At 57.8% G+C, this 13667-nt stretch overlaps 1 protein-coding gene across 2 annotated transcripts in view; it reads left to right on the top strand.

Moving 5' to 3' along the window:
* Positions 1-10236: 10236 nt before the first annotated feature.
* Positions 10237-13667, top strand: part of WNT7A (Wnt family member 7A) — a 63492-nt gene continuing 60061 nt past the window's right edge. For both annotated transcript variants that reach the window (XM_057706063.1, XM_057706061.1), the window contains exon 1: positions 10237-10501. In XM_057706063.1, the coding sequence (XP_057562046.1) occupies positions 10431-10501 (71 nt within the window). In that variant the 5' untranslated portion in view covers positions 10237-10430. The remainder of the gene's footprint in view (positions 10502-13667) is intronic.

Here is a 13667-nt window from a genome sequence, read left to right as displayed (position 1 = left end):
GATTCAGGGCTGGGCAGGTTTCCTAATGCAGCCCCCAGGGTCTGAGGAGGGAGTCAGTGACCCCAGCTGCTGATTTTCCTGTCCTAGATTTATCTGGAGCTGAGGACTGTGGACAGAAAGTAGGACAATGAGCAAGTTCAAAGCCTCTGTTTTCCTTCTCCTGGAAACAATCATTCCCAACCAGGGGTCTAAACAGTGACAAGTTTCTTTCACTTGAGGGGGAAAAATAATAAAGCCCAGAGGTGGGCAGTCCTGGCTGCTGTGGCCGTGTCCCCAGATCCTTCTCGTTTTCCATTCGGCCCTCCTTCTCAAGATGGCGGCCACAGGTCGGGGAAGTAGGGGGAACCCAAGGGACTAGAGCCCAGAGACTTGCACCTGAGTTTCATTGGCCAGAACAGACGCCTGCAGACGATGCTGGGAAATGTAGTTTTCTAGTTCAAAAGACAGCAGCTTTATCTTCATGATAACTGCTATTTCTTCATCACTTTTTGATCTGCAGTAACAACAACAGCTACACTTATTCACTCACAGATGTTTGTTTGAAGTGCCAGCTGTGGGTCAGGCACAGAACCAGCTATTGGGTGTATAGAGGTGACTAGACAAGGGTCTGTCCTCACATGGGTCACTTGGGTGGTATGTGCCAAGCACCTGATAGCGATTCCTCCCTTCAATTCTCTTAACAGCCCTGGGAAGTAAGTAATACTTTCCTCATTTTATGGACAAGTAAATGGAGGCCCTGAGAGGCTAATGGTCTATTTAAGGCTTCGTAATTATATAACACAGCCAGAATTCAAACCCATGTTGGTCTACTTTAAAGCTTCAGCTCTTGACAATTTTTCCATCCCTCGCTGTTGACAACTGGTTGGAGGTAGAGCCTGGGCTTCAGTGTACTTGTATTACTTTATTTAGCCCTCACAGCAACTGGAGATGGTATCTTTCTCTGTATTTAAAATTGGGGAAACTAAGATCCAGAGAGGTAGACTCACTTGCCCAAAGTCACACAGCAAGTTCACAGTGGAACTGGGTTGAGTGTCCATATCTCTTTACCTTCTCCAAAGAGCTGTCCTTGGCTCCAGAAAAAGATCACTTCCATAACATTGAGGGGTACACTGGCCAAGCCCTCTGCCCCAGCCAGCCCAGAAGCCTCCCTGGGAATGTGTGTGCCCGAGGGGCAGGGCACCACGTGGCAGCTAGGTGATAAAGGGCCGGGCCAGGCCAGGATGTGCGGCGGAAACCCAGCCCGCTGAAGGCAGAGGTGTGGCTGGGCCAGGGTGGGGGCCGGACGTGGGGATGCACTTTTTCCCCAGCACAACAAGTTGTGGGCTTCCTCCTCCCCAGCCGAGCCCTGCCTGATATGTCAGGCCCAGAATGTGTCCCTAGCCAGGGACGAGAGGGCTGGCAGGCGGGCAGGAGCCCAGGGCCAGTCCCCGGAGGAAGTCACATGGTGAGGGTCACAGGCCTGACCCAGGAATGGTGGAGGGAGGGAGATATTTCAGGCCTGAGAGGAAGGGCGCAGCCCACGAGATGAATCACCAGGGACAGATTATCCTGAGGAAGACCTTGGGGGTGGAACTGTGATAAGCACCATCCTCCCAAGGTGACCAGAAGCCCGTGTCAGCTGCCCATGGTCAGTGAGGCCGTGTGTGGCTCTGACACTCAGCTGTGTCTAAGAATAGCTCCAGGTGCTCTCCAGAAGAGGCTTCACAGCAACCTATGCCATGAGAATGAGAAAACAGAGCCTGAGGATAAGGCACTCGTTCAAGGTCACGTGGGTAGAGATGGAATCTGAAGTGGGAGTCTGCCTCTCTCTTGCCACCAACTCCTCCCAAAGCAGGGAGCTCCTGCCCTCTGGTTCCTGGTGCTCCCAGCCTGGACGTGAAGTCTCACAAATAAAACCACGCTCTAGACTCCTCATGGCAAAGCAGACCTCAGGTCTCATGCTTGCTTCCAGAAGAGGCTCTAGACATGTCCAAACTCTTGGATGTACAAATGGGAAGGATGGAGCCCAGAGGACACAAAGGGGATTCTGATGCCACCAAATTCAAGCTCCCAATGCCCACCCCCCCCAACACACACACACTGTAGTTAGTGTAAAATGGCCTTGTAATGACTTTAACCCCAAGTTCAGTGGAAAATCCCAAGTGATGGCCCACCTACAGGCTCACAAACCATGAAACCAACAGGCTCAGTGTTTCTCAAATTTGAGAATGCTGTCCGTGTGCTCCTCCCCTGCACCAAATGGCAGTTCGCCCAATTTTTATTACAGGCATACCTCATTTTATTGTGCTTTGCAGATATTGCGTCTGTGTGCGTGTTTTGTTTTGTTTTACAAACTGAAAGTCTGTGGCAACCCTGCATTGAGCAAGTCTATCAGCACCAATTTTCCAACAGCATTTGCTCACATTTTGTCTCTGTGCTACATTTTGGTAATTCTTGAAATAGTTCAACTTTTTCATTACTATTATATTTGTTAAGGTGATCATTGATGTTACTGTTGCAAAAAGATCACGACTCACTGAAGGCTCGGATGACAGCATTTTTTAGCAATAAAGTATTTTCAAATTCAGGCGTGTACTTTTTTTAGACGTGATGCTATTGCACTAAGTCTAAAAAAATGTATAGATGTAATACTGTAGTATTACGTTTTTATAGACATAATACTACATAGTCTGCTTAACAGACTACAGTACAGGGTAAACCAAAACATTCTTGCAACTCGCTTTATTGAGATATCTGTGTTATTGTCTGGATAATCGGTGGTCTGGAAGCAAACCCACAATAACTCAGAGGTCTGCCTGTGTTCCATTGTTTAATATACACTATCAGAAAACTAAGTATAGGCTCTTCCAAAATCAGCAAGTTCCAGATTAAATATTGACAACTGTAATCTATACAGAGACAATGACAGGGAAGTCAGCGGAGTGTGGCCCTCCGTCCGAAGGCTGTCATCCCGATCGTTCAAGATATGCGGATGTTCGATCCATGATAAATGGAAACAAGACAATTTAAAAATTCTCTCTCTTGGAGCCTAGAGCCTGTCTCTGGAAAACTAGGGGTCTGCAGAAGTCCCTTTTGGGGAGATGCAGACTTAGGGCAGCCATGCCTGGCCCCGTGTCTGACCTGGAGAAATCAAGGCCCAGAGAAGGTGGGAACCTGCTCCTCCTTCCCCGATTCCTCTGCCCTCCATCAGCTGCTTTCCCACTGGTTTGACAAAGAACCATGAACCCGCCACAGCTGTCCTGGAATGCCAGGGGCTCCCCTGAAGTGAAGTGAGCTGCCCCTGCTAAGAGAGGTCTGAGCACAGTGGCCAGCACTCAGTGGAATGGGTGCTGGGTGAGGTCTGGCCACAGCAGGGTTCCCCAAAGGCCTTGGCTCCCCAGACTTGGCCAGCACCTTGGGAGCTGGTTACAAGCAGAGAAGTGATGCCCACCTCCACCAGGAAGTCCAGGAGGGGGGCCTAGACATCTTTATTTGTAACCAAGTCGTTCTGATGCACCTGGAAGTTTGAGAAACACTCATCTAGATGAACTTTAAGATCCCCAGAGGTCCTAAAGTGCTGGATTCCAATGTACATATTATCCCCAAAATCATCCTCTTTGTCACCTACTCGGTCACCATCATTCTCATTGTCAAACAGCTATCTCATGTCGAGCGCATGGTCTGTGCCAGACACTCAGCCAAATACTTCACACACACGATTGCTTGTAATTCATGAGGTGGCACTATTATCATCATCCCAGTTTACAGATGAGGAAACTGAGGCTGAGGGAGGTTAATCGTCTTCCTAAGGTCACACAGCACGTGGCTGGGCCAGGACTCAAGGTGAGGCCTGCCGCCCCAACACCCTCAGCAGCATTTCACATCTGACTCTGCCCCCAGTCGGCCATGTGTCTTGGGAGCCTCTTGCAGCTGCTTTGGGATTCAGTCTCCTCATTTATGTAACGGACAGTCTCTTTGCATCCTTTGTGCGCCACGATCTCTCCCCCAAATCTGTAAACAGGCCTTTTGGGTTTGCTGCCTAGCTGGGCAGCCAGCAGGACTTCGGCAGAGGGAGGAGTGAGGCACTGCTTTTCCAGCCCTGATGCCTGTGTTCCAACTCCTGCCAGTCAGGATGCGTCTGCCCTACCATCCTGGTCCCCTGCGTTCGGCGCCGAATCACTCGTTGGAGAGTGGGAGGGCTGGGATGTGGACGAAAGCAGCATGGAGGCCTCCATTTCTGGCAGGGGTGGGAAGATGGGGAGGGGGAGACAGAAAGGGAGTTGATATTTAAGTATTAAGCACTCACTGTGTGCCGGGCACTCGGCTAGGTGCTGGGCACGGGACCCCACCTCTCAGCAGCTCAGTTTTTTCTCCTGGGAAATGAGGGTGTTATAAGGAGTAAATGAGGTCCTCTCAATTATTAATTTTCCAGTGATCACCCAGTGAGGTCTGAACACGTGCCAGCCGTCGTTCTGGGAAATGCAGCAGTGAAGTGACAAATATGTCCATTTCACCAGGCCAGTAGTGTAGGGGGAAAACAGACAAAAATAAGTCAACAAATAAGTACAACATGTAAAGCTGGGGATGCCAATGAATGTTAGGAAGGGAAATGAAGCCAGGGTGGGAGAGTGTCTAGAAAGTGCCATGAGGGGCAGGATGGATGCTCAGGGACTAGCTGGATGGAGTGACCGCTGATAAAACTACGGGAGAAGAGTGTTTCCAAACGGCAAAGACACAGAAATGGTCCATCGCGGGGCCTGGTGCATAGCAGGTGCTCAGTAAATGGTGCTGGCCTAGCTCTGGGGGAGGGCGCCTCCTTATTTTACCAGATGGCGCGTCTCTGTTGCTGCTGCTCCCGGCTGTGCAAGTGTGGCCTGCAGGCCCCCTTCTCGTCCCACGTGCTCCCATCCTGGGAGAGAGGACCTGGGGGGACCCACAGCCCGGGTGCAGGAGAATGGGGAGGAGGAGCTTCCACGGGAGGGGCTGCACCACACCCACCACCTGACTCACAGCAGGGGCTCACCCAGTGGATCCCCACCCCACCCCACCCCCTCAGTGACTGCCACATCAGTCCCAAGGGGACCGGGTGCTGGGCAGCTGCTAAGTAATGGAGGCTCACGGCTTGGAAAACCCACATGGGGCTGTCACCGCCCTCCCTGCTCACGTTCAGGGGACATGGACTAGGAAGAAACAAGGGCCCCAGAAAGAAAGGCAGGGTTCTTGCAGAGGCCAGTGCTGTGAAGGAGCAGGACGGCAAAGGCATAGAAGGAGGCTGGCGAGGAGGCCCCTTGAGACTGAGTGGCCTGGGAAGGCGGCTCTGAGGAGCTGACAGGTAGCGACTTCCCTGAAGCCACGCAGAGCAGGGACAAAGGAGAATGTCACTCTCTTGGCTCCCACACGAGAGCTCTGCCCCATGTCCCACGGCACTGTGTTCCTTCACGCTGGGAAGGCCACCACTTTCCCGACAGGCTGCCCCAGTCAGCAGGTCGCTGGGAGCCTGGCTCTCGGCAATCTCCACGCTCCCCCTCCGTGGCCCGGCCCCCACCCCCTCCCGGCTCTCAGCTGCTTCAAATACTGCAGGGATGCCAGCTTCCCCTCCGCTCCGTGTCGCAGATGCTTTCTTATATGCACAAATGAAGACAGAGACTGTCTTAAACACGGATGTCCTTTCCCGGTCGGTGATGTCACCAAGGGGTGGCTGTGGCCTCCCCGTTCATTTAATGTCCCAAATGCGTCCACGACCCTCCCCGTGCCCCAGGCAGCCTTCTAAGCGCTTTACGGTAGCATCTCAAACCTCCCAACCGCCCTCGGAGGTAGAATCCGTTACCCCGCCCAGTTTACAGACGAGGCAAGGAGACGTGTGAGGACCTTTCCCAAGGTCACAGAGGTAAACGAGGAGCCAGCATTTGACCCTCTTGAGAGCCCCCACTTAGAGCAGTGCCCGGCAAGCAGCCGGCCCGGTGTGTTAAGTAACACCTGTTACCGCCGGCGCTGGCATCCGAGCAGCCTCCCGCGGCCTCCAGCAGGGGGCGGCCCACCCCAGCCCGAAGCCCTGCCCCTCGTGCGGCGGAAGGGACAGCAGCTGCACAGAGATCTTGACACGCCAGGGAGCTGAGCGTGGCCCCTTCTCAGTCCTTGCCTCCCTCGCAGGCGCTGGCCCTGCAAGCTCCTTGCTCCTCCTCTGGCTCTCTCAGTAGCGTCCACCCACTCCTGCCGCGCCTGTTCCCAGCTGCTGCTTTACGTTTCGCTCAGCCCCTCTGCCTCCCGCAGCATCCCAGCCCCGCCTGGGCTTGAACGACAGCCCACTGCTAGCTGTGGAGACCCTGGTCACCCTCCCTCCTGGATGCCCAGCACACACGTTCACCTGTCCCTTCAGTGACCTACAGACACAGCACACGCGGCACCTCCAAAACCAAGCGAACGGGCCTCACGCCAGCTCCTCTGGGGCCCGTCTCTGTTGTCCTCATCAGTCACGCTGGCTCACAGGACAGGATCCTGTCCTGGGGCTTCCCCACCCTCTCTACTCTGCCTGCAGACCACCTCCGGTCCACCCACTTCTCTCCTTGACCTTTGTCTGGGCTGGGCCTTCTCTCCCCAGATAACTGTTCAGACCTCCTGCCTCCCCTCTGCCTCCTTCTACTGGTCCCATCACAGCCGCCATGAGCCTTCTGAAACACAGATCAGATGCTGTCACACCCCTGCATCCCTTTCTGAGAAGGCCCAAACGTATTAATACGCCCTAAATGTATCCCCAGACCCTGTCTTGGGCCTCATCTCTGCAACCCTCCCCCAGCCTATTCCTCTAACACTCCATTCTCCAGGTCCTGCTTCCCCTGGCTTCAAAACCTCTACCTGGTTCACACCAACACATTTCTTCAGGATCCCAGTTAAGAGATACACCTCCTCCAGGAAGCCTTCTCTGACCCCCACCCTGGATTTGGAGTCCCCTTCTGCGTGTTCCCACAGTCCACTGTGTGTCCCCCATCTGGAGGCCTGATACCTTTGCTCTTGCAATGGCCCCAGTCTCTCCTCTCCGTTAGGTGGGCAGCATAACTGAGGGATTAACAGCAGGTGGTAAAGCTAAAAACTCTCTAGGTTCAAATCCCAGCTGTGCCACATCCTGGCTGTGGGAGTTTGGGAGTATATTCAATCCCTGCACGATTCATTTTTCCCTTAAAATGATGATCATTCTGACAATAATCGTATTAGCAAGAAGAGTAACGCCTATCTCACAGTATTGTTCGAGGACTACCTGAGTTAGTACGCTGCCGTTTTTCATGATGGCACCTGGCATGTAGCATGTGCTACCTATGTGATTGACAATTAAATCGGTCCCCAAACTAGTTGCTTCTGGACGGCAGACACGGAATTTAGTTGATCCCCTGTTATGTCTCCAGCACCTGCCCCAACATCCTGGTCGTGAATATCCCCTAACATTTGTGATACGAGGGCATCTTTGGTCTAAGAACGACGGCGCATGTAGAAAAGAAAGAGCACGTGTGAGTGAGGTTCTGCAGGCAGGCTGCTCGGGGCTGGGAGAGAGACAGGAGGAAGAAGATGGCCAGGACAGACCTGTGACTTTTTCTCCAGATCCTGGGTGGCTCCATCCCCGCCCCAGTCACTCCCGGCTGCCTCTCTCCAGGCCAGCACCCCAGTCCGCATGGCGGGGGGGCGTTGCTGCTTCCTCTCTTCCGTCTATCCCTCTCCTCCTCTCCACGGCCTCCTTCCAAGGAGCTCCCGCCAGAGCTGCTTGTGTCTCAGCCTCCTCTCTCCTCTCTGCACTCCACATCCACCCTACTTGTTCCAGGTACAGTCGCTATGTAACACGTGACCCCAAACACACAGTGGCTTAAAACAACCGTTCATTATACTCCCAGGCTCTGGGGCTTGGAACTTGGGCAGGGCGCCCTGGGATGACCACAGAAGCTGCTGTCCACAGCGACTCTGCCGGGAAGAGGGAAAGACACGCTAGCTGGCACTGGGGCTCTTCTGGAGGCTCCTTCACCCATACGTCTGGCACCTGGGCCGGGGTAACTCCAACACGGACCTCAACTGGGACTGGGAACCGGAACGCCCACCAGGGCCTCCACGTGCGCCTGGGCTTCCTCACAGCACGGCAGCCTGCAGACGCCTCCCCTGGTGGCTCAGGTCTGCAGAGGCATGTTCCAGCCAACAAGACAGAAGGGGCATTGTGGCGTCACTCTGTCACCATATTGATTCAAACCCTCACCAGCCTGCCCAGGCTCAAGCAGGGGCACACAGAGAACCCGCCTCTCAACGAAGGTCCACACAAACTGAAGCCACCCACGTCTGGTACCTGGACCACAGGGCAGCCTCCTCTCTGGTCTGTTCCACTTTGCCCAGCCGTCTCCATCCCCCCATGGACTCTCCACAGGGCAGCCTTTGAACACACGAATCACATGAGCCCCCTTTTCTTTTCTTTCTTTTCATTTTTAAAATTTTATTTATTTATTTATTTATTTTGGGGGGTACACCAAGTTCAATCATCTGTTTTTATACACATATCCCCGTATTCCCTCCCTCTCTCGACTCCGCCTCACCCTCCCTCGAGCCCCCTTTTCTTTAACGTCTTCCCACCAAACTCTCCACTGAAAGCTGAGCTCCTCATGTGCCCACAGAGCTATGTGCGATGGGCAGGCTCCATTCTCCTTCCTCCCACTCCGCTGGCCTTCCTTCTCTTTCTGGAGCACAGCCCCTGTCTCCTCCTGGGGCTCCCGCCCATCTCTGAGCCTTTGCACTGTCTCCTCCTTCCTGCACTGCTGGACCCTCAGCTCCTGTGTCCTTCAGGCCACCTCCTCACGTCTAAAATCAGCCCTCCAGCCCCAGGGGTGCCTCTGCCATCACTCTGCTTTATTATCTTCACTCGCCCCTGTGATATCTCAAATTACACGTTTGTTTATTCCTGGTCTGCCTCCGCCACTAGCTCAGAGAGGAGTTGTCCTTGTTCCTCACAGTATCCACCGTGCCCACCCTGCTGCCTGGCACTGACGTCTGTGGAATGGGAATGAACGCAAGAAGAGTGATTTTCAGGGAACGTGTGTCATTTCATGTCATTTCATGTCATTTCGGCTGTGCGGTGCGGCTTGCGAGATCTTGGTTCCCCGGTGTGGAAGCGCCGAGTCCTAACCACTGGACCGCCAGGGACGTCCCCACGTGTGTGATGAGGAAAGCAATTCAGAAGCTATAGCCCTGGGGGCGGCGCTGTTAACTAGAGCCAGGCGTGCCTTGTTTCCAGTCTGGCTTTGCCGCTCGCCACCAGCTGGAGACTCTGGGAAAGCACCTTCGCGCCCCTGCGCCTCGATGGCTTCAGCTGAAACGTGAGCCCAGCCGCCCCTAGCTCACTGGCCCGGGGCGTACTGTATACCACAGGAAGGGGTCAGGGCCTCGGGTCCGCCGGGACGCCGTCCCCGGGAGCGGGTCCCAGCCGCACCGCCCGCCGCGCCCGCCAGGCGTCGCTGCGAGCGCGCGCCCACGTCCGGGCGGCGCGGCGCATCCCGGCCTCGGCCCGACTCCGGCTGTCCCTGGGAGCGGGATTCCAGAGGAGCTGTCTCACCTGGGCACCCACCTGCCGCCCCGCCTCGAACAGGCGGGGGTGGGGAGGAATCCGCTGGGCCAGTCACCCCCTCCCCCCCCCCCCCCCCCCCCCCCCCCCCCCCCCGCCCTCCCGCCCCCCGCCCACCAGCCCCTTGTCGGCAAGGCGCCGCCGACAGCCTGCGGAAGGGGGCGCCCTCGCCTGAAGCTGGGGCTGGAAGCCGGGGGGCGGGGGGGGACCGGGGTGCGCCCTAACATCCCCGAGCTCCGAGCGCTCGGCCGGGCGGGGAGACGGGGAGGCAGGCCAGGGCGTCCCGGTTCTCCGCCGAGCCCCGATGCCCCCCGACCCGAGGGCAGTCCCTGCGCGTCCACTCGCCCCGCGATGGACGAGTTAGCGCCAGGTGGGGGGTCCTGCGGGCTCCCACTGCCTCCCCCCCACCCGGGAGGGGGCTCGGCGCCCGGGAGCCGGGAGGGGCGCCGCGGGAGCGCGTGGGGCAAGCGCGAGCGCGCTCGGGGCAGGCGGCGCTGTCCCGCGGGCGCTCCCGGGCGGCGGGCGGGGGAGGGGCGGGGGAGGGACGGGGGGAGGGAGGGAGGGGCGGGGGCGGGGGCCGGGCGGCTGCAGCGCCCCCGCGCTCCCCGCGCCTCGCACACTTGCACCGGCCGCTCGCGCGCAGCCCGGCGTCGCCCGTGCGGCGCTCGCTCCTCCCTCCCTCCTCCCGCCTCGCGGCTCCTGCGCTCGCGGCGAGGCTCAGACGCCCAGCGCGCGGACGGGCGCACCTCCGACGGCCCCGGGGAGCCTCGGCCCGCGCCTCCCGGGCGGGCTATGTGGATTGCCCCGCCAGGGCCGGCCCGCGGGATCAGCACAGCCCGGCCCGCGGCCCCGGCGGCCAGGGGGGACTATGAACCGGAAAGCGCGGCGCTGCCTGGGCCACCTCTTTCTCAGCCTGGGCATGGTCTACCTCCGGATCGGGTAAGGGCCGCTCGCGCCCCTGCCCTCGCGTCCCGGCAAAGTTGGCGTGGCTCGGGGAGGGGTGGCGCCGCCCGCGAGCCGCCGCCGGCTGCCAACTTCCTTGGCTCCTCGGAGAGGCCGGGTGGGCGCACAAAGGCCCCCCGCGGGCGGGCGGGAGCCCCAGGGGCGCGCACAGCTCCAGAGACACGGGAAGGGGGACCGGCCGTCCTGGGGACGCCTGGGGCTGGAAGCTCCCAAACCAAGGACAGCCGGTAGGGACGCTCCAGCGTGGGGGACTCGGAAGAGAGCGAGTCGCTGCAGAGGGTCAGCGTCTCCCCGGGACCTTCAGACCAGGGCATGGGAACACCCGGCCAGGACCGCAGCCGCTCGCAGGGAGCTCAGCCCCTCGAGCCCGAGAGCCACTCTGTACCCAGAGGCGCGGGCACAGCCGCTCCCAGGACAGGGCCGTTCCCGGGCGGCAGGCGGGGCCGGTCCGCGAGCAGGGAACAGGTACCCGGAGGGAGGGACGTTCGCCGGCAAAAACACAAACCGCTGCTCGGAGCCTCGGCGGCACCTCCCGGTTTCGGAGGACCCTGAGACTCCGGAGCCCCATCCCAGGACGAGGGGACGGCGCCAGCCACCCTGACAGACGCACACAAAGGTAGACCTAGCGATGGCCCGAGACACCCAGGGAGACAAGCGCGCAGAGCCAGCGCCAGCGAGAGGCGGGACGGCCCGCCCCTAAAACTGGGCACCGAGGCGGCCGGCGCGCCCGCCGAGCAGCCCTCCCCGCCTCCCCCAGCGCTTCGAGGAGGTGGGGCCCGGGCGGCGCGCTGGCTAGAAGTCCGGGGCGGGGGGGGTTCGGGACGCGTCTGGGAGCTGCATTTGCACGGCCAGTCACCCTTTGTACTTCGGAGATAATGCGCGTGAAGCACAGGGGGCGGGGGTGGGGGCTTTAGGGATGGAGAGCGGTTCTGACGCTCAAGGGCCACCTTGGCAGGTTTCAAGCAACCTGCTCCCCCACCTCCCCCAGCTCCGCTCGGGGAGGGGGCGGCCTGCAGGGGCTGCGGCGAGGGTGTCTGCGCGGTGGATCCTTTGTGTTTTGTCCCTGCCACTCCCCCGCTTCCCCACCCCGCGGCTCTGGCGCGGGGATTTCGCAAGTTGACCGGCTGTGGCGGCCAGCAGGTGCGCTCAGAGCGGACCAGGCGGCCGCCAGCCCTGACCGCCGGCCGAGAGGCGGCTGCGGGGCTCTCGCGCTGCCTGCCTGCCGATGTGTTTTACGTGTTATTGATTCGCCCGCGTCTGGGTGGTTTTTGTTTTTTCCCCTGCTTCATCTTGGCCAGCGCCCCGCCGCCCCGCGCGCATCCAGCATCCAGGAAGCCGGTCGGGCTGATTGGCGCTGGCCGCGTGCGGCTTTATCTCCTTTTTAATTAGAAACGGGGCGGAGAGACCCGGGAGGGGAGAGAGAAAGGGAAAACAACAGAAAATAACCTCCCTGGCCGCCCCGCCCGCCCGCCTGCCTGCCCGACCTCCCGCCGGCGCCGAGACCTCACAGTCCCCGCAGGGGCCCAGCTGCCCAGAGGGAGGGAGGGAGGGAGGACGGGAGCCACCGAGGGCGCCGGCCTTCCGCCCCGCTGCCGCCCTCGGGGTGGGGAGAGGGTCAGGTCGGGAGGAGTTGCAGGGTTGTTTGGGGCCACGGGTTATCCATCTGTAAAATGGGCATGAGAGGCCTTTCAGTTCCGCAATGGATGGCAGGTCACCTGTGGTATTATTTTAGTTGGATAGTTCGAGTGACTCAAGCACAGTGACTTTTGTAACAGTCAGATCCAATAATAATAACCACTACAGCAGCTCACTTATTGAGTACTCACTGTGTCCCTGACACCTTCTGAGCATTTCCCGTGTTTTAACACATTTGATTTTTTACCAGCCCTATGAGGTGAGGTCTGATTAATGTCCTCATTTTAGCAATGGGAAAACTGAAGTACAGAGAGGGGATGTAACTTGCCCAAGGTCACACAGCTACTAGGTGAAGGAAACTTAGGTGGCACCCTAGGCCTGAGCTTTTAGCTGCAGGACTGATGTACCTGCGCATTTTTTACCCCCAATATATAATTTCACTCTCTGCTGGTGTAGGGATTTCCTGGCAGTCAGCTAGGCATTCAGAAGTTCCTCCTGACTTGTGGCCAGAACATCTCCACTTGACTTACTCTTTCTATGCTGCCTCTTTCTCAAGCACTGGAAACATTCTAGCTCTTAGACTCTCTTTTGGTGGCTGAGATGAATGACCAAGAGCTCTTGCCAGGCTCCTGTTTCAGATCCATCACCTGCTAGCCTCCAGGTCTCAACCTCTGTGAGCGCGGTTTTCAGCTGTGCAAAGTGGCTGTGTGAAATGGAGATGGTGATCCCTGCTCATTAGAGCTGTTTAGAAAGGCTGAGTGGTCTAGTGTTTGCAGCAGCACCTGCCATACTGCCTTTGCATATAGTAGGGATGCTGCAGGAATTCACAGATGTGTTCAAGGCATAACTGGGGGCACCTGCTGTGTAACAGGCACTCACCCTGAGTGACATTTTTGAAGCGCCACAGTCCATTTAGTGAACCAGCAGACAGCATCCCTGTCCTCAAGGAACTAATGGTCTAATGAGAAATGTGATAGACAAGCAAACCCGCAGGTTAGAAGCAAACACATTAAAACATTTCACACCATGAGTAATCAAGAGTATTAAGTAAACAAAACAGATTGTGATGGAAAGTTAGGGGTGATGGGGTGGAAGGCAGGTTCCCTTAGGTGGCGTGGTCAGGGAGGTGACCCTTGAGGTCACTTGGGTGGTGGTGAGCAACCAACTGTGGAAGCTCAGGGGGTGAGAGAGCTTCCAGCGAGGGTCAAGGGCGCGAGGCAGGAAGAGGGCTGGTGTGTGGCAGGAGAAGAGGGTAGGAGGGCAGGAGTGGTCAGTTATGCGCTTGGAGAGGAGTGGGGTCACCTCGGCTCTTGTGGGGTTGATCAGGGGACCCTCGCCTTGAGAAACCCCAATTCCGGAACAACTTTCCACAGCTGAGCCTCGGCTGGAACGAAGAGGCGCTCCGCCCAGCAGCTGAGCGTGTGTGGCCCGTGTAAATGCGAGCTCGCTGTCTTCACCAGCGTGAGGCCTTCTCTTTCAGAGGACGCCTGATGACCTTTAAAGTATT

The sequence above is a fragment of the Hippopotamus amphibius genome, chromosome 13 (assembly GCF_030028045.1).
Source record: "Hippopotamus amphibius kiboko isolate mHipAmp2 chromosome 13, mHipAmp2.hap2, whole genome shotgun sequence".
NCBI lineage: Eukaryota > Metazoa > Chordata > Mammalia > Artiodactyla > Hippopotamidae > Hippopotamus > Hippopotamus amphibius.
The sequence above is the reverse complement of the archived record's forward strand: the minus strand, read 5'-3'. Positions and strand labels throughout refer to the sequence as shown.